General features: G+C 56.2%; 1 protein-coding gene across 1 annotated transcript; it reads right to left on the minus strand.

Annotated features, from left to right (window-relative positions):
• Window positions 1-116: 116 nt before the first annotated feature.
• Window positions 117-26,414, minus strand: SSU72 (SSU72 homolog, RNA polymerase II CTD phosphatase). Its single transcript, XM_023257936.2, has 5 exons — window positions 26,238-26,414; window positions 16,699-16,842; window positions 2,824-2,963; window positions 2,116-2,234; window positions 117-619 (listed from the first exon to the last, which is right to left on the minus strand). Exons 1-5 carry the CDS (start codon window positions 26,315-26,317, stop codon window positions 518-520), a joined length of 585 nt encoding a protein of 194 aa, XP_023113704.1. The 5' UTR covers window positions 26,318-26,414; the 3' UTR covers window positions 117-517.
• Between the last annotated feature and the right edge of the window lie 1,060 nt (window positions 26,415-27,474).

Raw genomic sequence — 27,474 nt, forward strand, 5'->3', positions numbered from 1 at the left:
GACCCCAGGGTCCCACCAGAAGTCAGACTGCGGTCCACAGGTCCCAGAGCGCCCCCTGTCCCCCACCCCCACCCCACCCCCCGGCAGGCCAGGTGGGCAACTGAGGACAAAGCAAAGGCAGCAGCATCTATTTATTGGACGATTGCAGGTTCTCTCCTAGTGAGACAGTGCACGGCTTCATTCAGGTTATCTGCACATTCCAGCAAGTCTGGGGGGCACAGGGGAGGAACCACAATGAGAGCCACAAATGTATGGGGAAAATGTACTATAAACCGTTGTTTACATTTTTGGTTAAAGAAAGAAAACTTCCTAATTGACATCCCACTCATAAGGAGAAGTGGGAAAGAAAAGAATTTGGTTTAATCTGGTGTCTGTGTATCTTCTCATTTTGTATGTACAGTTCATTGGGCACTGCTGCTGTCCGCCAGCAGAATACCTTAAAGTAAAAACAGGTATCAGGGAGGAAAAGTATTAACAAAAGGAAGCTCAGAAAGTCGGCTTCAGGAGGGCGGGCGGCTCAGTAGAAGCAGACCGTGTGCAGGAAGGCTCGGCCGCTCTTCTCCTCGAACTCCTGTAGCAGCTCGTCGATCTCGTTCTCCATGTCCTCTGTGTGCTGAATCTGGGGGGAGGCACAGGCCGCCTGAGCGGGTGCGGAGGTGGGCGATGGCCCCGGGAGTGGGGGGCGGGGGGGGGGGGGCCGCGCACCCAGCCGCCCGTGCCCCGACCCGGTGCTGACCTGTGCTCTGGAGACTTGCTGGCACCCACCCCCGCGGGGGCCTGAGGACAGAGGGTTCGGGCAGTCCCCGGCCTCCGCCTGCTGTAGCCCACCCGGGAAGGGGCCGGGCTCTGACCGCAGGAGGCCTGCCCACTGATGTCCCAAGTACACCGACTGGGGACCTTCGCCGCCTCTGCCGTCCCCATTCCGTAAAGGCTCGGTCACTTGCCCAAAGCCAGCCCGTGCTCTGCATCGGTGGTGTCACGTGCACAGCAGGGTGTTGGGACATCTGTGGCGTCCCCCCCCCCCCCCCCGGCTGCCACTATGGTCCCTCCCAGTTGTGACAGCCAGAGCTGTTAGCAGAGAAGGCCAGACGTCCCCTGGTGGAGACCCTTCCTGGAAGAAATAGGTGCTGCTGGCGGACAGCCCAAGGGTGGCCCGGGGCCGGCGCGGGCCGCACAGTGGCCGAGGCCGCTCACCGGCCCGAGCCTCGGCCTGTAAGCAGCGCCTCTCCGACATGAAGAGACCCCCTGTACCTCGCCTCTCGTCGGGTGACCCGAACGGAAAGCGCACGCGCAGCTTCTGGGCCACGCGCTCCCCTTCAGCCCTTTGTCTCGCACGATGGCCATGCTGGGAACAGAGGCTGGCCGTGTGGAACGAGACACCAGGGCCTGGGCCCTCACAGCAAAACAGTCCGGGCCTGCCTGTCCCTGGCTTCTTGGTTAAGCCACTTGTTTCCCTCATTTCGGCCACTCCTAGCCAGCTGACCTAAACGCAGAGCTTGCGGGCAGAGGACAGGACGAGGCGCATGGGTCTCTGCTTGGGTCAGTCCTTTTGTCACATCTGAGAGGGAAGGTCTTGCTCTGAGCACAGCTGCACAGTGGCTGCAAAAGCCCCTGGGGTTTTCCACTCAAGGGAGGTTTGCCCAGGGCCACTCAGGCAGGCCAAGGACTGACAGGTCGAGGGTCAAGAGAGGAGGACCCACCGCGTCCACAGAGCTCTGACGGCACCTCTGAGGGCCCCAGGCTCCCTTCGACGTCAGCCAGGTTTCGGCAGACGGGTCTTGGTGGGCACGCACGGCCACCTCCGCGGAAGCCGGACGTGGAGCAGGGCACCGCGCCTCCATCAACCCAACGACAGGCACAGAGGCAAGTTCTTAAGGCAGAGCCATGTGGCTGATCCACAGATCTGTGGGCGCCTCTGCACCTACTTTAACATTTGAAAATAACCCGAACGTGAATCCGAATCACGTGATAGCCACTTTCCTGGTAAAACCCGTGTGTCGGGAGAAGGTGGCCCCGGTCAAGTCCCTCTGGCAGAGACTGCTCCTTGGGGCCCTGGGTCAGGCAGACCTGGACTCCTGGGCCAGAGCAGGGGACAGGAGGGCACAGGGTACTCACACACTGGCACAGCTCGCAGATGAGGAACGCCCCCAGCGTGGCCTCTTCGTGGTTATCCTGGATGTCCACGTTGATCACGTGCACCGGCTGGCAGGTCTCCTGCTCTCTGGAGTTCAGATCTAACAGGGACGAGACACAGCGGTCAGAGGCTTCAGAACCAGAGTGCGAGGGGGCCGACGCGCTCCCTGCCTCTGGCCTCTGGGTAACAAGCCAGGCCCGAGCACTTGCGCGCCAGACGTGGTGTGACTCAAGGAGACCCGGCGACGGGCATCCTCAACGAGCTGGCCACGTGGTCCCACTCGCCGAGCACCAGGCCCCTGGTTCCTCTGCTTCGCACATGCTCGTCATGTGCCCAAAAGACTTAAAACCCGCACGATGCTGTCAGCCAACACACAGGTGGGTCTGCTCTGACGAACGTGGCCACCCGAAGGCCACCACCTCCCACCCCCACCTCCACCTTCGGCCTGCAGGCTGGGGGCCGAGGAGGAGGGAGGGCCCCATCCACCCCACCGCGGCCTTGACCGCTCTCCCCTGCCCACAGGAGCCACAGGAACCCCGCGCCACGCCCTGGGCCGGGAAGCGCGAGCCGTGCGCAGGGCAGCCTGGCCGTCTGGGGACGGGCTCTGCTTCACAGCCAGGGGGGCCCCCGAGGCCGTGACGGGCAGACGGCCGGCAGGTGTGCGGGGCGCGCCCAGCCTGCATCCTTACCCTCCACCACCTGGTCGTACACCCTCTCTTCGCAGGTGAGGATCAGATCGAACAGGTCTCTGCAGTTCTGGAACCTTTCTGGCCGGGGCTTGATTCTCTTGTTTCTGTCCAACATATGTAAAATGCCGTTCTGCGTATAGCTAAGCGCCGGAGTCAAGGAACCTTAAAGACTTGTAGTAAAGCTGGGAGCGCCTACAGCCCAGCCCAGCACCTCAGCGTCTGCAACAGCAGAGCTGCCGGACCCCTTCCTGGCAGGTGCAGCAGAGCCACGGAGGGGCTGAGGCCGTTTTAGGGTGGACCAGGCCAGTCCCTGGAGTCCTCCGGAAGACAAGCCGGGCGGGGGACGCGCTTCCCCTACACCCGGCAGCCCTTCAGACCAACCTTTTCTAGAGAGCAGAGACCTAGTGTCTACAACCTGCTTTTTGACTCATCCCCCGGCAACCCTGCAATCACTCACACTGAGCACAAGCCCTTCAGCAAAGACAAAGCCAGTCCCAGGTCTGGCTCAGTTGCAGCAGTTTAAAAAAAAAAAAGAAAAAAGTCTGGAAACCCACCAGAGAAAGGGAAGCATGGAGGAGGCTGGGGGGTGGGGGGGGGGAGGGGGGGAAGCAGGGGACCAACTGAAAATAGAAGGTGGCCCAGGCCCCGCAGGACGGGCAAGCACCTCACACGGGACCCTCCAGACAGGGCCACACCCGACCCAACCCAGTGACCCCAGGGATAGGGTTCACCACCTCAAGAGACAGGGACAAAGTCCCCAAAGATGAGGTCCATGGTTATCACTAAAGGGCATTCCAGACAGCTGGGAATAAGCATCTTTAATTCTGTTTACGAGACAGATTAGCTGCTGGAGGACTTCTGAGTGATACATTTTAGGGCTCCCCCAGATTTTAAGTTAGGGCAATTTAATCTCCTATTACTCAAAATACATTTCCTACCTCTTTGGATAGCGGAAAGAGCTTTTAGAACATCTGTGAGTGGCCCGCGTCGAGTTTTACATTGAAAAGACACCCGTCAGCTGCCAGGCCGCCGAACCCCCGTGTGCGCCCCTGGGCTGGGCCCGCAGCCCCTCCTGCCCCCCCCCCCCCCCCAGCCGGCTGTGCTGCCACTCGGAGGCCTTTCAGCACCCGGCCCTTCACACACTCGGCACCGAAGTCCAGCGTAAAGAAACGGCTTCGGGAAGGCCCACCCGCCGGTGCAGGGCGGACAGAGGCGGCTCAGGGTCTCGCTCCCCCGCACCCCTGCCGGCAGGGTGAAGACCACAGCGCCCGACTGTGTCCTGTGTGTCCTCAGACACACACCTGTCTCGGGCGAGGCCGAGGCTTGAGGCTCCCAGCCCCTGGGGACAGGTGGCCACCAGGCGCTCAGGGAAGGTCCCTCATTGGGGCCTGCGGCGCTAAGGCCTCGTGAAACCGTTCCTCCTTTACTTCAGCCTCAATTACTTACGGAGAAGAGGAACAGATGAAATGATTCCTGTAAGGAGAAAAATGCCTCGTTCAGGGATTAAACCCTAACCTTCATTAGTGTCCAAGGGAAGAGTGGTGGTGGCCTTTGTGGACCGTTTCCTGGCAAACACCAGAGATGCAAGGCCGGGTTGGGCCCGAGCCTCTGAAGACTGACCACAAACCCACCTGCTTCTCCAAGTCACAGCGGCCCAGGACAGGGACAGGGACGGGATGTGGAGGAGCAGAGAGAGGCCCTGCTGAAAAACTTATCTGGGCACAGCGAGGCCAAAGCAGAGGTCAGCAGAGGGCCCTGCTTCTGGAAGGAGGCAGCACCGTCAGACCCCCCGCGGCACACAGTTCTCCTGTGGCTGGCGATGGGGGCCCGGAAGCGGCCGCCGGCTTAGTAGGGGGCCGGCCAACTCCCAGAGGCAGGAAGGCATCTCCAGGGATGGGACAGCAGCAGGCCAGAGTCTCGCCCTCAGAAGGGACGAGCTCCCTTGTCCAGCTGGGAAACGGGTTCCCGGGGGGGGTGGGGGGGGTGGGGACATGGGACGTGGCACGCGGGCTGCCACTCTCCCCAGCATCCTGACCGGAAGCGCCCTGGGATAAACGGGGAGGCTCCTAATGAAGCTTCCGCCTCCAAGTGAACCCCGAGATCTTTCCAGAAGGCCAAGTTGCCGGGGACGAAGCCGGTTATGCCCTCTCGCTCTTGTGGCACAATGCGGACCCGCAGCGAGGTTCCCACCCGCCGAGCAGCGTGGTGTGACGCGAGGAGCCACCGCGCGCTCCCGGCTGACGGCCTTGTCGCCTCACTCCCGGCCTTCAGAAGGCAGTTGTCTTCACCGCTCTCATCTGCAACAGGTGAAGGCAGCAGGTTCCCCGCACCCCCTGCCTTCCCCCGGGGAAGGACCTGGTGTTCTGGTCACATCACAGGAAGTACAAAAGGAAGGGTCGTCTTCAAACACTCTGGGGTCTCAACCAGCAGACGACTTAGACCTCGCCAGCACCAGCGCATGGCACGTGCTCTTTCAAAGCTGTCATGTAAACCTCAGCATGCAGGCCAAACGAGACTCAGGGGAAGCCCATGGGACACAGGATGGGAGACTGTCCCCAGAAAGACAGCCAGGCAATGAGAGAAGGAACGGGGAAGCCACGATAACTCGTCTTCTCTGCAAAGTTGAAATGCGCACGGCAAAACACTGCAGAGACCACACCAAGCCCGGCAGGAGCCCCGGGGGCCTGGGGCCAGCTTTGCCTCAAGGGGCCGCCCTTTGAGGGATCTAGGCTCTCCCTGAGAGCAGAGCCACACGGCTCTCGTTCTGATTCAAAGCAACTTTTCCAATGCTAGGTTTAACCTAAAGAGGTTTAGCCGAACTCTTTTCTCTCTCCAGTGATTTCCCAAAGACGAGGGCTTCCACAGCCATTTTGTGGACGTGTACCCTGGGCCCCCCGAGTTAGACCCTCACAGCCCCAGGGGAAGCACAACTTGCTGTCCCGTGAGGAGGGTGAGGGAGGGGATGGAGGGAGCCAGGGACTGCCACAGAGCAAAGCCTGTGCCCCCTGGAGCACCTGCGGAGCCTTGGCTCAAACAGAGAGGTTTCCATGAAGGACAGAGGGAAGGCGGAGGTTTACGCTGAAGACAAGCGACAGGAGACGAGCCATCTGCAGAGCTCGCATGGGAAAGGCGCCGCAGGAGCACGAGGGCCCGACGCTCGCTCACCAAGGCCACGGACTTCCCAGGGGAGCCTCACGCTCCACACCCTCACCAGGCTGCCACCAGGCACCAGCGTCCCTGCTCCCCAGCCAAACAGAGGCTCTTGCCAAGGACGGGGAAGCACAGCCCAAGCCTCATTTCCCCACAAATGTCACCAACCAAACGTAATCAAGACAAACCCCGGTGAGAGGCGGGGCATGCTGGCCCCAGAGTGCCCGTGGATCCCAGAGGCTAGCAACCAGGCCAAGTCAGAACCTTCACCTTGGGGCGGGGGGGGGGAGGGGGGCGGGGGCGGGGCCTGGGCCAGTTGACCCAGGCAGGGGTGCACTGGGCTCCCCTTCCACCCCCCCGTGGGGGTTAGCACACCCCAGGCGGCTGGATCAGGCCCTGGTTCCACTGCTCAGGCTGTGTTAACAGAGGATGCCCCACTGAGACGATGGGTGACCAGACCCCTGTCAACACCCGCTCTGGTCCCCAACACTACCATACTTAGTTCAGGTCTTTCCACTTGCTGGCCTTGGATGTAAACCCAAACCCTCCATAGTTAAGGCTCCCCAAGCGTGGGCCACACCCAGAGAACCTGCTCATCTTTTTAAACCCTGCATCTAGGGTTGATTATATGCAAACATAAGATACGGAGCAAGAATTTTCAAGTGGGGACCCAAGTCCCCTCTGGGGAAAGACCCTCAAAGGGAGCTCAGCTCAGAAATGCCCAAGCACCGCACCCCACGCCCCCCACCCCCCACCGCGGGGTCTGGGCCACCACAGGTGCTCAGCATGGGGGTGGGTGATGGTGAGGAAAAGGCCCACCGCCTGGCTGAGCCCAGGTCCATGCTCCCAAGCTGGAAGACAGCCAGCCATGCCCCAGGAGAGGACTGGGGCTTCTGAAAACCCCCTGAAAGGCACGGGGACAGAGCACAGTGTTAAAGTCAGCAGGGCCATGCTTCCAGGAAGCCCAGGGTAATATCCCGACCCCAAATCCACCACGAGGGACAACTCCCTGGCCCAGGAAGTTAGAACTCCCAGTCGTCAGCCCTCCTCTCTGCTGCCCTCAAGAACCCCCCGGGCACCCCTCCTGCCCCCAGGGACTTTCCTTTGGAGTGTGTGACCTGTCAGAAGTGGGGAGAGGCGTCCGGGCGCCCCCACCGTGCAGCTGGCGCCTCTCAGGTGCCTGCTCCCCTCAACGCACCTAGGGAACAGGCAGGGAATGAGCCTCCCCACCCATCTCAGAGAGCATTCAAGAGCTCAGTTCAAATTCAGGATTATGCGGTGGCATTTCTGCCTTCAACTTCAAATCGGCACCAACTGAGGCCTGTGGCCAGCGAGGTCTCGCATTTGCTGAATGCACGGGCTGGTGCCCTCCCTGCCCCGGGAGCCACAGTGACGTGGCTGTCGGCCTCACACACCCAGGGCCAGACGCCGCAGGGTTTCCCTGGATCCTAGATAACGTTAGAACAAAACCTCCAGGGTTTAGTTTAAGGCCTCATTCAAAACACAAACCCAAGAGCGGCTGGCCTACGGAGGAAGCAGGTCAGGAGCACTTCTGTCTCTGTGGGGAGCCCTCAGGGTAACTTAATGTTCAATGACCACGTCCACAAACAGAATACTGAGCACCGGGTCCTGCAGACACACAGGTGGCAACGGGGGGCTGTACACACAGCACCCCCCAGAGAACACAGCTCCCAAGAACCCACCAGGAGAGGTCACTGGCACTGTTCTTAGGAACAAGTGTTACTTACGTGAAAGATAAAATGAGAACAGGCCTCTGGGGTGGCACGTTCTGAGTGCGGGGACCAGAGGCCTCCCGGGAGGCCCAACCTGCAACCCCACAGTGCAAATGCGCTAAGTGGGGACACGGGACAGCAGGGCACACGGCAGGTGCACCAAAGCGGAGGCGCCCACCACAAGGCTCAGAATCCCACAGCCGCGGCAGGGTCGCCCTTGCTGGGCTCAACCAGCAGAGTGCGTGGAGAGACCTGCGTCAGTAGTCACACTGAGTGTGCCAGCCGCGGAGACGTTTACACCCGGCTCCCGGGGCACACGAGTCAGAGCGTCTCTGAGTACAGCTGGCACCTGCCAGGCAAGCTCACCCGGCACACACGGGCTGCCGCAGCCCAGGGGCACCAATGGCCTCCCCACAACTCACTGGGGAAGCTTCCAGTTCGGGGGGGGGGAGGGGTGGGTGATGCGGCTCACATCCTGTTGGTTTACTCAGCGCAGAAGGATGCCGTCGGAACTACCCTGGCACTGGGCTTCTGGAGCGGCTGCCGCCCCACACCTGGCCTCGGCGGCCCTGCACAAAGAGGCAGCAGACACTACGGAGGGAAGGGTTACATCCTCTCGTTTCTTCAAAGGAAACACCCCCTTTAAAGGGGGCTTACAAAATACAGCACCGGCATGACAATTCTTCCATCCTGCGGGCCACGCCACCTCCTCAGAAACCTGGAGGTGGGGGCAGTGAGGTCACTGACCCCCCCCCCCCCCAGGCTGCTCCCGGCTTTAGCGAACGCGTGGGCCTCACCCCTGGCCACCTAGAGTCGGCTTCAAGTGAACAGACGACAAAGGTCCACCGTAACACGCTGTCCAGCATGATTAAACTTTAGCGCTTCGTAGGAGGCTTTTACGTAATAAAGAGATGACAGGGCGCCTAGGTCAGTCAGTTGAGCGTCCAACTCTTGGTTTCAGCTCAGGTCATGATCTCACAGTTCGTCAGATCAAGCCCTACGTCAGGCTCTGCACTGCCAGCACGGAGCCTGCTTGGGATTCCCTCTCTGCCCCTCCCTGCTTGCCTTCTTTCTCTCTCTCAATAAATACACAGGAAAGACAAGACAAGACAAGAGACCACTTGTCCAAACAGGTTAAACCACCACATCCACTTAAATTTGAGGAAGTTCAGAAAACAAATTTAAATAACTTGGCCAGATAAATAAAATTACAGTGGGAAAAATATCTTCAGTCTTTGTGAGTGTGTGTGTTTTAACAGTAGGCTCCAAACCCTACGAGGGGCTGGACCCTGCGACCCGAGATGGAGTCACAAGCTCCACCGACCAAGCCGGCCAGGCACAGACACACACCTACCCCCAGCTGCTTAATTTTATACAAATTTCAACCTCAACGCAAAAAGCTGAGCCCTAGGATGGAGCATTTTGGTGAAAATTAACTTACTTTCTGAGCCTTTTTTAAGAAAAAGTTTTAAAATTATGAATTAGACTATCATCACGTCTAGTTTGCATAAATGGTTCCAAACTGGACTAAATCCCAGATGGGCCGTGGAGACAGGAGGGCTGAGCCCAGCAGCACGAACAGCAGACACCCTGCTCTCTGGGCCGCCTGCGTTGACCACCTACATCCGTGACACGCGGGGCTTTGCCATCAGAAGGCAGCGTCCCACAGGCTGAGCAAGGGCTGTTACTCTCGACGGCCGACACCTCTGTGACTGAGTACAAGGAGAAGTAAAACGATCCCTCTTCCTCACTGAAGCTCTAGTTATTTAGTGAGCTAAGAAAAAAATAGTTGAGGGTGGCTGGGTGGCTCAGTCGGTTGAGTGTCCGACTTGGGCTCAGATAACGAGCTCACGGTTTGGGAGTTCAGGCCCCGCGCTGGGCTTGCTGCAGGCAGTGCAGAGCCCGGATTCGCTCTCTCCCTCTCTCAAAAACAAACATTAAAAAAAAAGTAAAAAAAAAAACCCTTAAAAAAACCCCTTGTTTTATCACAAAATTTAAGAATCTCAGAAGAAAAAAGCCCAAAGCAGGAACAGGACACGATGAGTAGACAAAGCCCACGGTGGTCACCAAGCTGAAACCGCCCCCACCCCCGTTGCACACTCAGCTTCCACAGCGTCGAAACGTCTGCCGAGGGAGGAGGCCAGTGCTCACTGCACAGCTGCGCACCTGCCCCCAGCAGGGCTCCTCGTGGGGATCGAGAGCAGCCGGGTCCACAGGCCTCGAAGAAAGCCGCCAGCGGGGAAAACAGCCGTGGCCACGGGAGAGGCGACGGCGAGGTTCGCCGCCAGCAGAGAAGCAAGCTGGGCAGGGGCCTCTGGAGAGAAAGGCCTCACGGAGCGTCCCCCGCCAACTGGGACGCGCCCAGAACTGCACGCAACAAGGCCCGGTGGGGATGCTTTTCCCGGACTTGGAAATCTTACTCTGGAGGGTAATGGTGATGCCCAGCATGCTCGGAGCGAGGCCGGGACAGGGACGCATCGGGGAAAGGCGGACAGGATTCCAAAGCTTCCAGGTGACCTGCAATCCAGGGGGCCATCCTGGCAGAACACGCCGCTCAGACCTGCTCAGAGGCCGGGGCAGGGAGCAGGCCCTCCTCAAGGGTGCTGATGGCAGCTGCTGCCTGCCCTTCAGGATGCGTCCTCAGAGCCCCCCTGATGAAGTTCCTTGTTTTAGAGGCCACACGCCCACTGGGAGCCCCTCTCGGACAGAGGGCCCGGGCATCTGCCGACGACAGCTTGGGCAGCTGGAAGACCCAGTGGGGCCTCAGGCCCTGCGTGTGCATGAGCTCCCCTGCCGCACAGCTCCAGCTAGTGGTCAGTACCAAGGTGGGCGCCGCTGGACCAGTGTCGGCACTCGGGGCTCCCTCAGGGGGCACTCCACCCCCAAGGCTGGTGAGAAAGCCAGACTGATGCCACAGGGACCCCCGGGACCCCAGACCCCCGTCTGCTGCTCAGCCTAGCTGTCTCCCTGGAGCCCTCCCTGACCCCGCACTTCCTCCTGGTCAAGGCCCGGGCAGGCTCGCCAGCCCGGGGAAGAGGCCCATTCCCATGTGCCCATCCGGCCCCCACCCCCCCCATCCGAGCTCGTGGTGGCTCACCTGGATTCCCACTGTCCAGCACTGGCTACGTGCCACGGGCCACACCATCTCGGAGTTTCGATTCGGGGGAGAAAGGCCAAAGGGAACCACACGGAGGAATCACGGAGCACGCCAAGTGCTACCAAGCTGAGGACTAAGAGGAAAGGCCCCAGGAGAGGAGCACACGTGGGAACCCAGACCACCCCTCACCCACACGGATACAGGAGACACCCCGAGCCCACGTTCTCAGGGCAAAGCGCTGAAGCAGCACGGAAGCAAGGGGTTTCTTGTGGCTGCTCTTTAGGCAGCAGGTTATCAGGCTGGAGTGGGACACGGCGGCCTCCCTGGGCCCCCGGGGTCTGGTCCCCACGGGCCGCACAGCGACCTACCGCACCTGGCGGTTCTGTCCCCCTTCCTCCCCATCCTGTGAGGGAGAAAAGCCAGCCGGAGAGGGTGCGCCCAGGGCTCTGGGGGAAAGGGCAGGTTTGGGGCGTCTTCCAAAGCATTCAAACAGCCTGTCAGCCGTCAGAGGGAGGACTGAGAACGGTGGGCAGGGGAGCCTCTGCCAGAGCCCTCTCCACACTTCGCGGAGAGGGAGAAAGGTAAGCTTTAAGCACGGGGTCTTCGGGAAGGGCCGTAGGGAGCACTGGGACCCTGGGACCATACTCAGAACCAGCACATCAAAAGCTTTTGAGTTGGGACTTCTTTCATATGAAGAAATTCAACTCGGAAATCAGAGCGGTTTTTCCAGAGCATACAGGCTGCACAAATGAGAACCTGGGAACCCCCGGAGGAAATGTCAAAGTCAGCTCCCGAGCCACCAGCATCCAACCTAACTGCTGCCCCAACACGAGGCTCGGCGGCCAGTTGAGGCCAGCCTACAATGTCCGCTGACCACCCTTGGGTTTATACGCCCGGCATCAGCGAATCACCTCCCGCAGGCTGGGGAGACCAGGCCTGCCCCCAGCCCTGGGTGAGCTCTGGAAGCAGCGGGCGAGGTCAGTGTCGGCTCTGTCATGCCCAGACACGCAAGCGACCCCTGGCAGCTACCCCAGCCGAGGCGGCACACACTCTCCGACACGGTGGTGGCTCTTCCGGCTCCTCATCTGTAAACTTCAAGCACGAGTGCTTTTCTAAGACCTGAAAGCTTAGATACCAGCAACACTAGATCAGAGTTTCTCTAGAAATCAGTGTTTGGGTTAAGAAGTAGACATTTGTTAAACAAACACTGTTTTCAAAAACTACTTAAAAACCACTGTAAAGAGCTGCCAACCAGCAGGAAATGAGACAAGGTGCAACGCAGCAGAAGCGAAGAGAGCCTCGGCGCGCCTCGAGCGCAGCGAGCCAGGGGGCAGCCAGGGACCACCAGCCAGGTGAGCGCGCTCATCCGGCAGTGGAGCCGGGCCCGGGGCAGGCACGAGAAAGCTCTGGCTGGAGCTGCGGGAACCGTTCCCGTGACGGGCACCCCCCTCCTCCCCACCGGGCTCAGCTCAGCTGGACACAAGAGCCTGGGGAGACCCAGACCACAAGCTTCTGGAAAAGGGTAGAGGCCCTGTCACACAGCAACAGGGCCTCAGGGAGGACAGACCCCCTCTTGAGCTCCCGTGTCCACCGACCTCGGACCCAAGACAGAGGTCAGGAGGCTGTGGGGATTTACGATCTTAGAGATCATTTTTATTTTCACCTTTTACCCCAAGACAAGTACACAGTAAAGAACGGGCTGTACAGTGGCCTCTGGAACCACATGGGGGGGGGGGGCGGTGAGGGGTGCTCCCTGCAGGCAAATATTCAAGTATAACTCGGGACCCTCCAAGAACTTAACTACTAACAGTCCGCTTCTGACCAGAAGCCTCACTGGGAACACAGTCAATTAACACATATTTTGTATGTATCATATACTGTATTCTTAGAACAAAGGAGCCAAGAAAAATTTTAAGAAAATCACAAGGCAGAGAAAATACACTTACAGCACCGTACTGTATTTATCGAGAAAAATCTGCGCACCAGTGGACCTGGGCAATTTCAACTCATGCTGTTTGGGGTCCACTGTACACATGAATTAACCCAAGGCCTAAAAGACAGTGCAAATGAGGATGAAAAGGAACAAATGGTTAAAAAAAAGCTAACCCCAGAAGGTAATTACAAAAGATGGAGAAAAAGGAGAAGAATATGGCGGATCCAGGATCCAGGAAGTGATAGTTCCATTCGCATTTCAAATCCATGTTTAGGGGGCAACTGGTCTCTTCAGTTAAAAATGTCATTGACTATATTTAGAGCCACACACTGACTTGCTTTTAAAGACAAGTGATTTTGTAGTTCACAAAGCATGTAGCTACTCAAGGTTTTAAACAGGCACTAATTTGAACGCACAAAACTCTCAGGCCCGAGGAGGACACTGCAGCCCTCCCCTCCACCAGGTCCAGTGATCCGCTATTGTCGCAGAAGTTACTTCTGGTTCAGGAAAGGTGCTCCAGGCAGGCCCAGGGCTCTTCACAACCCCCCCCCCCCCCCCCCCCCCCGCCGAGGAAATGCCGTGGAGGCAAGTGCAAGCCGAGCCTCCAAGCCTGCCCCACTCCAGCCCTGGAGCCGTGCTCAAGCCCACAGGGTGAAACCCTAACTTTAAAGCTGCTCCATATTGAAAATAACTCCAGGGCAAAAGAAGACAAAACCTAAGGTTAAAAGAGGGGAAAAAAAAAAATTATGTCTAAAAATGGACAGTTGGATACAGGCCCCACGAGCCTCGAGGACACGCTGAGGGGCGGAGCCCGTTACAAAAGGGCACAAGGCCCAGGACGCCACTTGGATGAAGCGTCTGGACAGAAGGTAGCCGGTGGGTGCCAGGGGCAGGGGACGCTGGGGGTGGGGGTGGGGGTGGTGAAAACGGTCCACGATTACTGCGGTGATGGTTGCCCGGCCCCATGAAGTACACGAAGGCCCACAAGACCGTGAGCTTCGTGTGCTGCATGGATTCTCTGACCACAAAACTCTTCTGTAAACTTGACTCCCAGTACTATTGGTAGATAATTCCCACAGGAAACTGGTGACCAGACCAGTCCAGCTTTATGGACTAGTTTAGGGTTAGCTGAACAAGGTCTGTATCCCACCTCACGCCCCTGCCCTGCTGCACCTCCCACGGTGGGTCCTACAGGGACAGCAGGCCAGGGCTTGGCCGCTCAAGCATCACCGGGAGCCACAGGCAAGAGGCCCCCAACCCCTCGAGGCCCACCCCGCTCAGAGAAAACCACCTACCTATAAAGTGCTTTCACACTAGCAGGCCTGCCGGCCAAAACTTAGCGAGAGCCCCGCGCTCAGCACCGCGTCCTGACTCTGCCTCAGGAGCGCTGTGCACGCACACCCATAGGGCGCCCGACCCATGCCACCGGGCCACTCGGCCTCACCTCCCAGCTCTGCTCACCATGTGCCATTTTTCTCCTGTCCAGTCATCCTCTCCCTTGAAAATTCGAGCATGTACTGAATGTGGTGTTTTATCTGTGGGTTACATCCTAAAATACCTTCCAGCTCTCCACAGCAGGTTCTAACCGTCACTTCAGTAAGAGCCATGGCAGTCTAGGCTACAGATCTGGCTTTGTAGCTCTTATCTGCGCACAAAAGCCAACGGGGGAAGCAACCAAAGCGGCAGGCCGCCTGCAGCTGGATGTGCCCCGTTACCGGCCAAGTATCCCCTCCCGTGTTATCAGGGCACCTCCCAAGCCCGGTGTCTGACCCCAACACACAGCTGATCCTCCGCCATCGCCTCCTTCCCGGTTCCCTTCATGCACGAAGACTGATGCCCCGTCCTGAGTGTTGCCAGTGTCCACGGGGAACCCCTGGAACACGTGTCCCTCCATTACTGGCCAAGGGCTGTACTTGGGCGAGCTAACCAAGTACAACCCCCTTCCTAAAGGACAGAGATCCCACCCAAGAGAAGTGACTAATAAATCGACAAAGGTGTCCCTCCCAGAGCCTCACGAGGGGCAATCAAAAGGGGAGGTCTGTGAAGATGACCTTCCCACGCAGGGTCTCAGGAGGCAAATAGTGCAGTGACAGATGGAACAGCCACGTCCCTCCCAGCCACACCCTCCCCACAATGCAGCAAAGGCACACACGTGTGGCTGTCTCCTGGACTGGATGCTTTGTGGAGAGACTGTGCCTCTGTACAAAGTCAGCCTACAAAGGAGATTCTGAATTCTGAGCAGCTGGTCTCTGCTCTTTCATTCAGAACTGCCAGGACATCACATCAACCCTCCTACTCCAAACCCTCTCATTCTGGTCTTTTTAAAATGTGGTTATATGCTGCCTGTTCCCAGAAACAGGGGGCTCATGGTCAACTCCATGGTCAGAAGGCCTAATTTGTAATGATTAAGGGAGTACGAACAAATAAATATTCTCTGATTTCATTTCCCTCATGAACATAAGAGTTTTAAAGATGAATGGTGCCAGCTGAAGAGTAATCTTCAAAAACAGAGTCTCAAGATAAGCCTAACGACACATGGAGAGTTTATAACAAGCTACAAAAAGGTTTTTGACTTAAGGCCAAAGGTTTTTCCAGGGTAAAGGGGCTGTGGTCAACACTTCTCTGCAAGACTTAAGACCAGCTCTCAACGCAAGGGAGAAGTTCAGGGAGAAAGCCTTTCTGAGATGCTGCTCTCGGTGAGCCAGAGCCCAGCCTTCTTTCTCGGCCCAAGGACACAAGCAGAGCACGTCACTGCAATGCAGGGACCGGGGCACAGCTCACTGGAAATCCTCGGGGTCTCTTCCCAGAGCAGGCTCTGGGCTTCTGAGAAAGGGGGCACGCAGGACTTCCCAGGAAGACGCCGGGTCCACTGCACCACGTGTCCTGGACTCCTGGGAGTGGTGCGTCACAGGTGACCCACCATCCACAGCGACTCACAGACAGCCCCACGTGCCAGGCTATGGCACTGTGGCCTCAAGTGCCCTCTGAGAACGTTCTCATTGTAGGTGAGGAAGGAGAGCACAGGGGGCAGACGGAATAACCGTCAGGGTCCAGTTTTACACTTTGCTAGAATGACACGTGGAGCCACACTCCAGCTAACTGATTAATCTACAGATTTACAAAAAAAAACATTTATAGTTTATTAAAAATCGTAAGAGCACCAACACGAAGACAAAGTTCTCCGCCTGGTGTTTATATTCCTTGCACTTGGGACATGTCTGGGCTCCATCCTGAAAACTATAAATCACTCACCGTAACAAGGCAGGCCCCGAAGTTTTAAAGCAGCACAGGGTGATCATGAAGCGCCCTGGACAAAAGCCAGGCAACAATGATCTTAACCACTGCACAGCCGGAGGTCACGTTCATAAAACCTATTTAAAAAATACCTTTTCTTTCACATGAGTCTTAAGTAGCAGATCCTGTCTGTTTTGCCTCTTCTTGGGATGAAATAAAGTTCTCTCCGATTATTTGCTTCTGACATGCTTCCCTCGGTAGCAAACCTGGCCCTCCTACTAATCTGACCCTGTGGCAACGTGGCAGAGGTGTGTGAAGCGGCCTGTCTACATACGCATCAGCGCACACCGCGCTCACACGTGCGCGCACACACGCACACCCACGCACACGCCTACCTACCTGCAGAGGACAGCGGTGGGCAGCCCTGCAGTGAGAAAAGCAACTTAATTCTGTGGTTTCCGCTTTCCTCACCTAAGCTGTTCTGCTTAATGTTAAATCGGAACTTTCCTCGACTCTGTCAAGGTGCGCTCCACGCTTCCATGTGCACACCCTACGTGTCCGCTTCTGCACCGCGTGTGGGGTGACTCCACACACCCCACGGAGGCGGCCACTACGTGCCCACCTCACGGACGCCCCTAAACCGGAGATCAGAGTGACGTACACGTCACAGATTACACCTGCCAGAGACCAGCACATGGGGTTTGTAAAGGGGCAGCCCACTGGGATACAGTTCTTTGTCCTTCCTAAGGAGATCATTGTACATCTGGTCGTATGTAGTTTTGAAATCATAAACATTTGGCTTGTCCGGTGCTGGTCCTGGGAGCTTCACGTGGGTTCCTGTTCCAAAGGACCGGACACTGAATCCCCGTTTGCTGAAAGACACAGAAGGAGAGAAAGAATCACAGTTGGATTAAGACACAAACCTCTCAAACTAAGGGATATGACATGGGAAACAGAGTGACGGCTGATGCTACAGAACACGCTTTTACATCTGTAACCTTTGGCATCGCGTGCACAAACCGTCAGCAATCCTGCAGCATACTGTGCGAATCTGGATGAAGCCCACCCGGACAGAAGACAGAGGGTCTCAACCCAGTTACAAGGTGGCGTCTGAGCACCACAGCTGTATACCACGTCCCTCTAGAAACTTTCTGACCCTCAGGGGCCTGCCAGACATGCAGGGTTAGAGAAGATTTCTTCTGGAACATTCCTGATGCCTGACCACTACCCTGACCTCTGTAGAGGGTTCAGGTTCACAGGACCTCTATCTCCTGACTCCTGAGAGGCTCCCATGGACTTAACAGCACACTCTACCACGGGGAGTGCCACGCGTCCCGTCCCCAGCATCTTGTGGTGTGGGGCTTGCCGGGAAACCAGAACCGAGAGCCCAGGGGCGGCCGGCAGCACCGTGTCGGCTGTGAGGGCCGAGAACAGATAGTCCCCAAGTGCTGGAGACTCTTGTAACCTGGATCAAAGATAAGGAAAGGGACGAGCGTGTCTCCTAACCAACCAGGGGGGGGGGGGGGGGGGGATGTACACGAAGCGCAGCCCCTGTGACAACCCACACGGGGACAGAGGTCCTCTCACAATAACCACCAGAGGTATGAGGGCCGACGACGCTCTGTCACCACTGATAACCATTCTCGGGTCTGTGGCGGTCATGTGCAAAAGTCAGCCGGCATAGAACTTGAAAGCTTCCAAACTCACGGTGAGTAAAAGTAAAAAGTTTAAGTGTTAAAAGCGTCTCAATAAATGGGACTTCTCATCATAGCTGTCTATCTGTAAACCATAACCTTCTGCATCTGAAGGGACTTCCCCAGCTGCAGGCCGCGGGAGAGCACGTGTGTTTCCCACATCCTTCGCGCAAGCCCCGCCTGGCAAGAAGGGTCTCAGGCTTTTCTAGAAATTGGGCTATTCGACTATGTCTGGAGATATTTTTGTTTGTTTACAACTGGGAGGTGCTGCCGGTATCTAGGTAGCAGGGAGGCCGCTAAGCCTCCGACAGGGAACAGGACAGTCCTCCAGGCCAGAATGTCAACAGGGCCGCGGCTGAGCATGCCCTGACGTAGAGGAGGAGACAGATAACCCAGAGGAGCTGGGCACAGGCATGAAAGTTACAGGAAGTTTGAAACGGCTTCATCTCACTCGTCACAAGAGAAACGCATCAGACGAAGGACGGGGAGTCTGCTCAGGGGTTAGCGCCCTCCCACTGCCATGTCGGCGCCACGCAGCGAGGACGTGGTCCCTCTTGCTTGCTGCCGTGTCCCTGGCACCTACGGTACCCGACGGACGGCGAACGAACAGCAGTTTTACAAGGGACAAAAACCTCAGACGGCGCTGCTGCAAGGACTTGTGAGCCTCCGGACAGGGCACCGACATCCGTCAAGCACAAACCGCCCACCCTCTCCAACGTACACACTTCCCTCTGGAAGTCCGTCCTGCGGGCTACGTGCACACATCTGCTAACGGCCCGCAGGACACTCCCCGCAACCCTGACGAGAACCAGCCCGTGTCCCTCCATGCAGCGGGACACGACTGCCGCTGTGAAAAGGGTGAAGGGTGCCACCCACACAAAATCTGGTGCAACTGTTCACAGAAAAATCAAAGAGCGGAAACATGTCCAACTGTGGTGGCACAGGGGCCTGGGAGGGGCTGTGTCCCCAAGGGAAGAGAAGCCTCAACAGCCGGTACCTACTCGGGGCATCGAGTTGGAACAGGGGTGGCCTGGGTGGCTCTGTCGGTTAAGTGTCTGACTTCAGCTCAGGTCACGATCTCAAGGTCATGAGTTCAAGCCCCGCATCAGGCTCTGTGCTGACAGCCTGGAGCCTGCTTCACATTCTGTGTCTCCCTCTCTCTCTGCCCCTCCCCCACTCACACTCTGTCTCTCACCTCACCCGAGTCCTGGGAGTTTGGCAAGGGTGGAGTCACCTGCCTGCGTCCCTAGAAGTCCAGTCCGAGCTGTGCAAGCAGGCCCCCAGGACCTCACCCACAACAGAGAACACGATGATCAGCAAACCAAGGCCCTCACCCACGACAGAGAACACGATGATCAGCAAACCAAGGCCCACACGTACCTGAACCGTTAAAACCCTAAAGACAACCAACATTTCCGACGCTTAACCACAACACACCCTGTGCTGTGACCAGAGCGTGACCGGCACGGACACACAGACACCTCTACTCGTGTGCCCTGAGGAGGTACACGCAGACCGTCTTCACCCCAAATCCAAACCCGATTCCTCGCTAGTTCAGATCACGTACGATCAAGTACTTCCTGCCAGATCACCGACACGCCCACGATGAAGGTCACCTCAACAGCCAACAGAGACAAGCTGCTACCCAGGCGCCAGCCACCTGCTGATCTCCGAGCAAGGAAGGTCCATGGGCACCTGCTTCCGTGCGGGTCCCATTCCCCTTAAGAGGGTCCTGAGCGAGCAGGTCGTGGCCACAGAGCCCTGGAGGGCACACAGCGGTGAGCCCGAATCTGTCAGGAACTGCCCGCAACAAGCAGCCTGCTGTTTTAGCACGGAGCCACTTCCCCCGAAGTGTCCTCAGGATGCCCCAGCGGCTTAGAGCCTGATGCAAGGTGGAAAATGCACATCACTGAAGGAAAGAGGGAGGGATTCCTGAGACCAACCCTGGCCAGAGGCAAAACCCCCCTTGTTGGTGTGCGAACCCATGCCAAGCCTCAAGTCTCCTGTGAGTTTACCCTGTGGCTCCTGGAAAGGCAGGCTCCCGGAAGCGTCACAAGTATCCGGGATGCGGGTAAGCCAGCTCCACCGACCCCTCACCAGTGTCCGGGGGCGCTGGGCCGCTCACATCCCCAGCATCTGCTGGCCCGGGCACCGCATCTCTAGCCGGCAAGGGAAAGGACGGAGGTGTGCTATGAAACCACATCAGCCACAGAAACAAGACCCCCAAGGGCACAACTCAAGTTTCAAAAGATGAAAAACCACCACCACTTCCAACGGCAGGTTTATCATTCCATTTTGATGCAACAATGTTTCCTGGAGCTTACTGTGCACTGGGGATACAGCAGGGATGAAAACAGACCCAAATCTCTCTTCTCAGACGGTCAGGAGGCGGGCGGAGGGACGACAAAGCAGGTAAAACAGTCAGTGCGCAGCACAGACAGGCCAGCGAGAGGACAGCAGTGGAGAAAGCTGTGGGGCAGGAGCAGAGGGGATCGGGGAGAGCGGATCGGGGAGAGCGGATCGGGGAGAGCGGGAAGACAGGGCACCTCAAAGATCTTCACATCCTAGCCCGTGATGCAGAGACCCTGGACCGGACCCCAGGGTGCTCCAGGCGGGCCACCTGAAAGCTGCCCACTGAGCTCCCAGGAGGTTCCAACCAGAGACCCCTCGGTGCAGGGACTCACGTCCCCCATCCTGCTGGGGCCGCCACCTGGCAGGCCCACCTATCTCTTCCTACCCATCTTCCATCACAGGGGGGTTCGAGGTTTGCATTAGGTGTCCAAATGGAACATTTTCCACTTTTGTCTGTCCACAGCCGTGGAAGTAGATACACTAGGCTTCCGAGGGGGTGACTGCAGGGTCCCCAAAGGGCCAGGTGGGACTCTGAATGGAGGAAGCCAGCCCCCACTGGGAACAGCCTGGGGCCCATCCTCCCCACCCTCCCCGACTTTCCGAAATGGCAATCCAGCGTATTTTGAAACAAAACGAAACGGCTCGGTCTTCCCCCAACAGAATGTTCCCAAGTGGCAAAAAGACTAACTGGCAACAGAAGCTCCCTTTCTTCTCAGCTGATGCAAGTGACAGAGCAGCCCATCTTGTGCTGTGACAACACTGCGGTGTGACGATGACCTTACATAAGGGAAATGAACGCTATAAAAACATTCCTGACAACCAAGAAGCTTCGTCTCAAGGACCAACTGTTTTGTATGTTAAACTACCCTTTATCAAATGTCTTCCCAAGTATCAAAAAACCTATCACAAAGAACCTATCAAAGAAAATGTTAAATTTTGGGAAACGAATTGTTTCAATTATCATCCCATGGCTAAAAGTAAAATAATGATGTTAAAATGAATACCAAAAAGGATCATAAGCTAACATCCAAGTTTTCTACAGTATAGTTATTAATCTAATTTCAAGCATTACTGTGGCTACGACTGGAACCCTAGACCCACCGCCAACCTTCTGAAGGCACACCCTGTGTCTAAGTAGGGCGCGAGGCACGCACGGGCCCAGGTCACCTTCACGCAGGCACATCACTTACTGCTCACCGGCCCGACGTCTAGTATGTGATGACCTCATAGGTACAGAACACAAATCAACTGCTCACAAGCATCGCACCTGAATGCCTGCCTGCAGTGTCACAGCGCGAAGACTGCAAGATGAGCTCTTCTGGAACGTGAACACTCCAGGAAGATTCGTCATCGTCTGCTACACGTTGGCTGAAAACACATTCCGGTAAATATTTTCTAGGGTTTACACCTTACTCTTACCGTCCCACAAGGTCAACGACAAAACCGAACGGCTAAGCGTGAGATCACCGTGCCAGGCCTGCGACAAGTGAGCCATCACGTTTAGCCCCCCCCCCCCCCCCCGTCAGCACCCCTTCTCGGGTGTTCCTCCCTCCACAGCTGCTTTTCCTCGACCCCGGCTTCTGGCAGGCCACCTTGCTCTGCTGGTTCCTGTCAGCCTCTCGTGTCCCTGCCCGCCCACGCCGCACAGTGCCAGCAGAGCTGACCCGCGAGACCCGGTACTTCAGATGGTCCAGCCACAGCTGACCACCGGCGCGCTGCTTTCCTGCTCCAACGCGAACTGGCCCCAAACAAGAGTGTGTTCCTCACCGATGGGAGCCTGCTGAACCATCCCCGCTCTGGGCTCCTCCTGTTTTCATCTATAAAAGACTGAAGACGATCCCTGATGCGGGAAGAGTGTTTTAGCTCTTAGAGCGGTCACCATGCTTGGTCTACCCTGTTCTGAACGCATGTTTGTATTCAAACAAAAATCTACGTTCTCCACCACCCTCACTTCAGTTCTGCCTCCCGAAGACAAAAAACGAAGCAGTCCCTTAAAATCTATGAAGGCACATGTGTTCCCCTGGAGGCACCTCCCTCTTTAAGTTCGTTTATTTATTTTGAGAGAGAACATGTGCACGTAAGTAGGTGGGGGGCTGGTGTGGGGAGAGAATCCCAAGCAGGTTCCACGCAGAGCCCCACACAGGGCTCAATCCCACGAACCATGAGATCACGACCTGAGCTGAAATCCAGAGTCAGACTTAACCAACTGAGCCACCAGGCGCCCCATCCTCTGCCATAAAGATGTGATTTCAAGTCCTTTCAGCTTCCCAAACGGTTTCCATTCAAGTGTGCTCAGAACCAAACATCAAAAGATACAGCCAGAGAGGCTGCATAGCTGACTATCCCTCCCTGGTAAAGGACAAGAGACTACTGGAAACGAGGATTTGGCACAACTGGCTGTGCTGTTATGGTATAAACACAGGCAGCCTGAGACTCGGTCCCATCTGGGAGAGGATGTCTAACTGCCCCTGTCCCAGGGTGGCCGGAGGCCCACATGACCCAGTCATGACACGAAGACTTGACGGCCTCACCCCAAATCGGAAAACCACAGGACCTCAGCCAATTCCATTGTCCTCCCCTCAGCCGGGACCCCTCTTCAGCCCATGATTTTCCCATCTAGAGTCTCGGTTTATACCCAGAGGCCCTCGTGTCCAAATCCCTGCTGTCACTCGTGAGCCAGGGCTTCCTGCACTGGGTTCCATCTCCTCACCTGTATTAAGTGTGGACCTCCTAATGGTTACGAGGATGAAATCAAATGGCATTTAGAAAGCGCTTGGCAGAGAGGAGCTCAAGAGATTGACCCCCACCTGGTTTCCTTCACATCTGCAGCCTCTCTGCTCATCGTCCCCAAATCACACTGCCTTTGACTAAAAGCAAATTGAGAACTCAGTTCAGCAATATGTAAGTCTATCCTTAAAATCTGTTTTGAATGGCTACCATCAGAGAGCTTCCTAAAAATCAACATGGCCCTTAGGGTGCCTGGGTGGCTCAGTTGGTGAAGCGTCGGACTCTTGGTTCCGGCTTAGGTCACGATCTCACGGTTTGTGAGTCTGAGCCCCGCGTCACGCTCTGTGCCAACAATGAGCTGTCTGCTTGGCATTTCTCTCCCTCTCTGCTCCTCCCTGGCTTGCACTCACGTACATGCGCTCGTGCTCTCTGAAAAAATAAACAGACGAAAATTTTAAAAAATCAACATGGCCACCGACATCTAGGAGACAGTTTGGAACAAAAAATAAATTAATTGACCCCAAAGGGCAATCTCAACCTACAGTGTACAAAGAACAGAAGCCTCTGTGGAAACACTCCTAGAAACCTAAAGCGCTCCCAGGACTGGTATCTGAAACAAGTTGGTCTCAAAGGATCAAAAACGATCATCCCAGGGAACACTGTGACTAAAAATGCCAACATTTATTACCACTAATATTCGAGCTGTCAAAAATGGTCAAAACTGATTTTCAATCGGGCAAAAATAAAGAATAAAATAAAATAGGGTTTCGCTAAAAAAACGACCTACTGTGCAGGTTCAATTCACGGCATTCCTTCTGACACTCTGCCGTCTCAGGTGGTCGTAACCGAGCTGCAGTTCTCCTTTCCCACTTCCCACGCCATTTTCCTAGGCCTTCACCAACGCCCCCTTTATAGGCCCTGACGTTCATAAGCTCTAAGGCGGTAACAAAACCACCACATCAATTTCTTAAAGATGCTTTTAAAACCTGTAAATAATCCAAATAGAAAACCACAAATAATTGTCAAAAGTGGAAATGGCATGAAAAGTTGGTTCATCTCAATGGCAATTTTAAAACCAAAGGAAGGGGGAGATCCTCTTTTGCCCCAGCAGCACGAAAAAATGAAGTACCCAAATTGAGAAACTGGGAATTCTCTAACAGGTACTTTTCTGGAAGACAGTCTGGCAAAATATATGAAAACGTACGATATGCCTATCTTTTGACTCAGCAATTCTATCCCTAGGAATTCATGCCAAGGAAATCAGAAAACCGTGCAAAGATATTCATACGGCACAAGGATGTTGACGTTTTAAGACTGAAAGACAGAAAACAGCCCCAGTGTCTCCTAATGAGGAACTGGCTACAAAATTAATTGCTGCACAGAATTCCTCTGGATTACTGTGTCCTGATTTTGTAACCACTGCCATTACTCAATGTGAACAGAGGTATTCAAATTCAATACGTCAAAACAGGAACCGAAATCAAACATTATGTGAAATTACCAAACAACATTTTAATCTCTTAGGCGTCTGTGCACACAGAAACTTCCAGAAGGTGGTACACGGAAAGGGTCCTTTGAGTCATCGCCATCGTCTCCATCTTCTCTGTATCTTTTACAAGGAGAACTTTGTTTGTACAAACACTACTTTCTAACAAAGAAATACATTCCCCAAATGTAAGTATTTTAGACCCTAAAGATTCATGTCTAAATTAACGTCACATTCACATCAATAACACAGGTTACCTAAACTTACCTCCTTGTATCCTCATTCTGAATCTCTTTTTGAGTAAAATTTTAACAGTAAAACAGGTAAAAACACACATAATTCCTTCTTGGTGATTATTCGGAGGGGCTCTTCTGCACCCCCATTTCCAGGGGAAACAGGAGACGCAGTGCTGAGCCGCTACCGCCGCTTTGAACTAAACAAGGGCGCCCCGTCTTGTGATGACCGTCTCAGGGAAGTTATCAGACAGGCAAGACTTTTGGAACTGGTTTCATTAACAAAGTTGCTTTAGGTAACTAAAAAAACATTTTCCTTTTGTTACATTTCATCTCAACTTTGTTATGCAGATCACCGGCCAGAACCAGCACAATGAGGTGGTCTCCAAATAATGCGTTCTTAGAACTCAGGACATTACATTTTGTTTTCCTTGAGGAATCTTCCAGGAATGTTAACCTTACATTCTTTTGCTCAAACTCACCAAACATTTAATGACTCCGAACTTAATTCTAGCACATTCCTGGTTTTAAAACAAGTTCGCGGTTTTAAAGGTTGTAGTTTAAAAACCACCTTCACAATGAATCGTTAGGTTCAAAGCATCCCATGCTCTAACAAAAAACATTAAGCGAATACTGTGGGCTGTGTGGCATAGATTAGAAAAAAATTAAACTTCTAATTAGCAGATCCTGGACACCTGACACTCCTACCTTCGTTAAGAAACGGGAGAAGGTGCAGGATATTCTAAGTTTTCCAAGTTACTGGGGAGAGTTAAAGTTGCACTGTGAGAACTACGAGCAGGCACTGTTGTTATCCCTTGTGGAAACTTCCGGGAGAAAAGGCGGTTTCAACTTTGCTTTACTACCAAAGTTGACAATGTATACCAAACTTTAACTGTCATGTGAGAGATCAAGTTCACGTTTTAACAAGTGATTTTGAACGAAAAAAATTACCAAGCGGGAATAAACTTTTATTAAATACATACAACGCCACGATCACAAAAGAGAGTGCTGACACGTCGATTACAAGCGCACAAAAAGCGAATTCACGTGGAGTGCAGAAATTACTGACTGGAGGCTTTGGGGAGAGGGGCATTTTTTGGCATGAGATTCGAAAATGTAGTCAGGGGCAAAAATACAAATACATAAAATTAACAAAATAGGCGGGTTTTTCTTTTTTTAAGCCTTCCTTTATCCTGAGCTTACACTGTGTACGTTTTCCAGATCTGATAAATGACGACACCCCCTGGAGACAGTCGTCAGGACACTACCATCTCCTAGACCCTCACCTGGACTCGGCACTTACCGCCCCACCGATGAAAATCTTACAGAAGATCGGCTATTTTCAGATGCACAAACATACGTGCAAAGTGGATGCAACAGCATCAAGCATCTGGGTTTACCGGGAGCTTGGAGGTTTGCGCGAACGGGAACCTCTGGGCTCAGAACCTGAATTCTCCCGCGACGCTAGGAAACCTGTGGGGGTACCGCGCGGACCAACGAGGCTCGTCGACTCCTCGCTGCGCTCGGCCCCGAAGCCAACGAGCCCGGCGCGGCCCACCCGGCGTCCTCCGGCGGCCGCCGCGCACCGCCTGCCCGGCCGCCGGCGTCGGGCCTGCGGGACCGGGTATTGGGGCCGCCGCCCAGCACGGGCCGGGAACCGGGGCCGGGACCGCCGCCGCCCAGCACAGGCAGGGCAGGGCGCGCGAGGCCGGAGAAACAGCCTGGCGGCCGGCATCGGACAGGGCGCGCTAGGCCAGGGCGGAGGCCCTAACTACCTGAGGATGTTGTGCGCCTCCATGCTCCGGTTCTGGTTGCTCGAGCACACCACCGCCACCCGCAGCGGCGACGACGGCATAGCGGCGGCCGCACCGACCGCGACGCGCCGGCTCCGGGACTCCCACCCAGCCGCGGAGCTTCCGCGCGAGCAAGATGGCGGCCGCGGCGCCCGGAAGTCATGACGCCGAGGCGGCGGCGCCGCGACGTAACGCGTCGAGACGCGCGGCGCGGTCGGGCGGGCGCGCGGCGCCCCAGCGGCGTTTCGCGCGGGCGCTCAGCGCCCGGCCAGGGGAGGAGGAGGCCCCGCCCCCGGGCGCCGGGCCTCCGGCGAGCGCTCCGCTGCCCCGGGCGTGTGCGGCCGCGGCCCTCGTCCCTCGCAGGGGCTGCCTTAGGGCCCCCCGGGAGCCTCGCGCTGGCGTCCTACGTCACAAAACCCCGCCGCCGTCGCCGGCAGTGTCGCCCCCGACGCCCCGAACGTCCCGCCGCCGTCGTCGTCGAGAGTGACGCGCCCGCCGCGACAGCGGCTGGGGTCGGTTGTGTGCGTTGTCCCCGGCCTGCCGGACCGCGGGCTCTCGCTCCTGCCGCCGGAGCCGTTACGCGCCCCCTAGACCCGCTCCGCGCGCACGCTGTCAGTCCCCAGTGCTCCAGATCGCTTCGGTCGTGGGCCCCCGCCGCCTCTTCTGGAACCGCCTTGCGGCCCGGGGCGCGCGCAAGCGTCAGCGCACGGCTCTCCTCAAAACCCTTACAAGTTTAACATTTAGGTGAAGTTAGGAAGCACTTGGGGAGAGGACCCGTGAAGGACCCGCGGGAGAGCAAGTTGACTAGGTCCTCGGGTCGGTTTGGAGGCACTGCGGGCTCGAGATTTAGGGTCACGGTGTAACAGACTAGGGAACCCCCTTTGTTATTCTCCAGCCCTGTCCACCGCCTGGATCCGGGTTTAGAGTGGACAGGGAGTTGGTGTTTTCTAGGGGAGCACGACAAAGGGGGGGGGGGGGGCAAACGGAGGGCGATGCTCCCCCGTGGGAGCCGCACTGGGTAAGAGGAGGAATCAGGCCATGCAAGGGTGGCGGCAGTGGAGGGGCACTCTGTGCGTTGACTTGGAGATCCCCCTGGAGTGGAACAGCTGTGGTAGTGGGGTGCCTGGAGCTGTCGACGTGGGGGTGGCGGCTTTTTGAACTAGGTATTCGAAGGGTAGGTGTGACCTTAGGCACGGTGGAAGAGAGGCTTCCTGTTGGA

The sequence above is a fragment of the Felis catus genome, chromosome C1 (genome assembly GCF_018350175.1).
Source record: "Felis catus isolate Fca126 chromosome C1, F.catus_Fca126_mat1.0, whole genome shotgun sequence".
Taxonomy (NCBI): Eukaryota; Metazoa; Chordata; class Mammalia; order Carnivora; family Felidae; genus Felis; species Felis catus.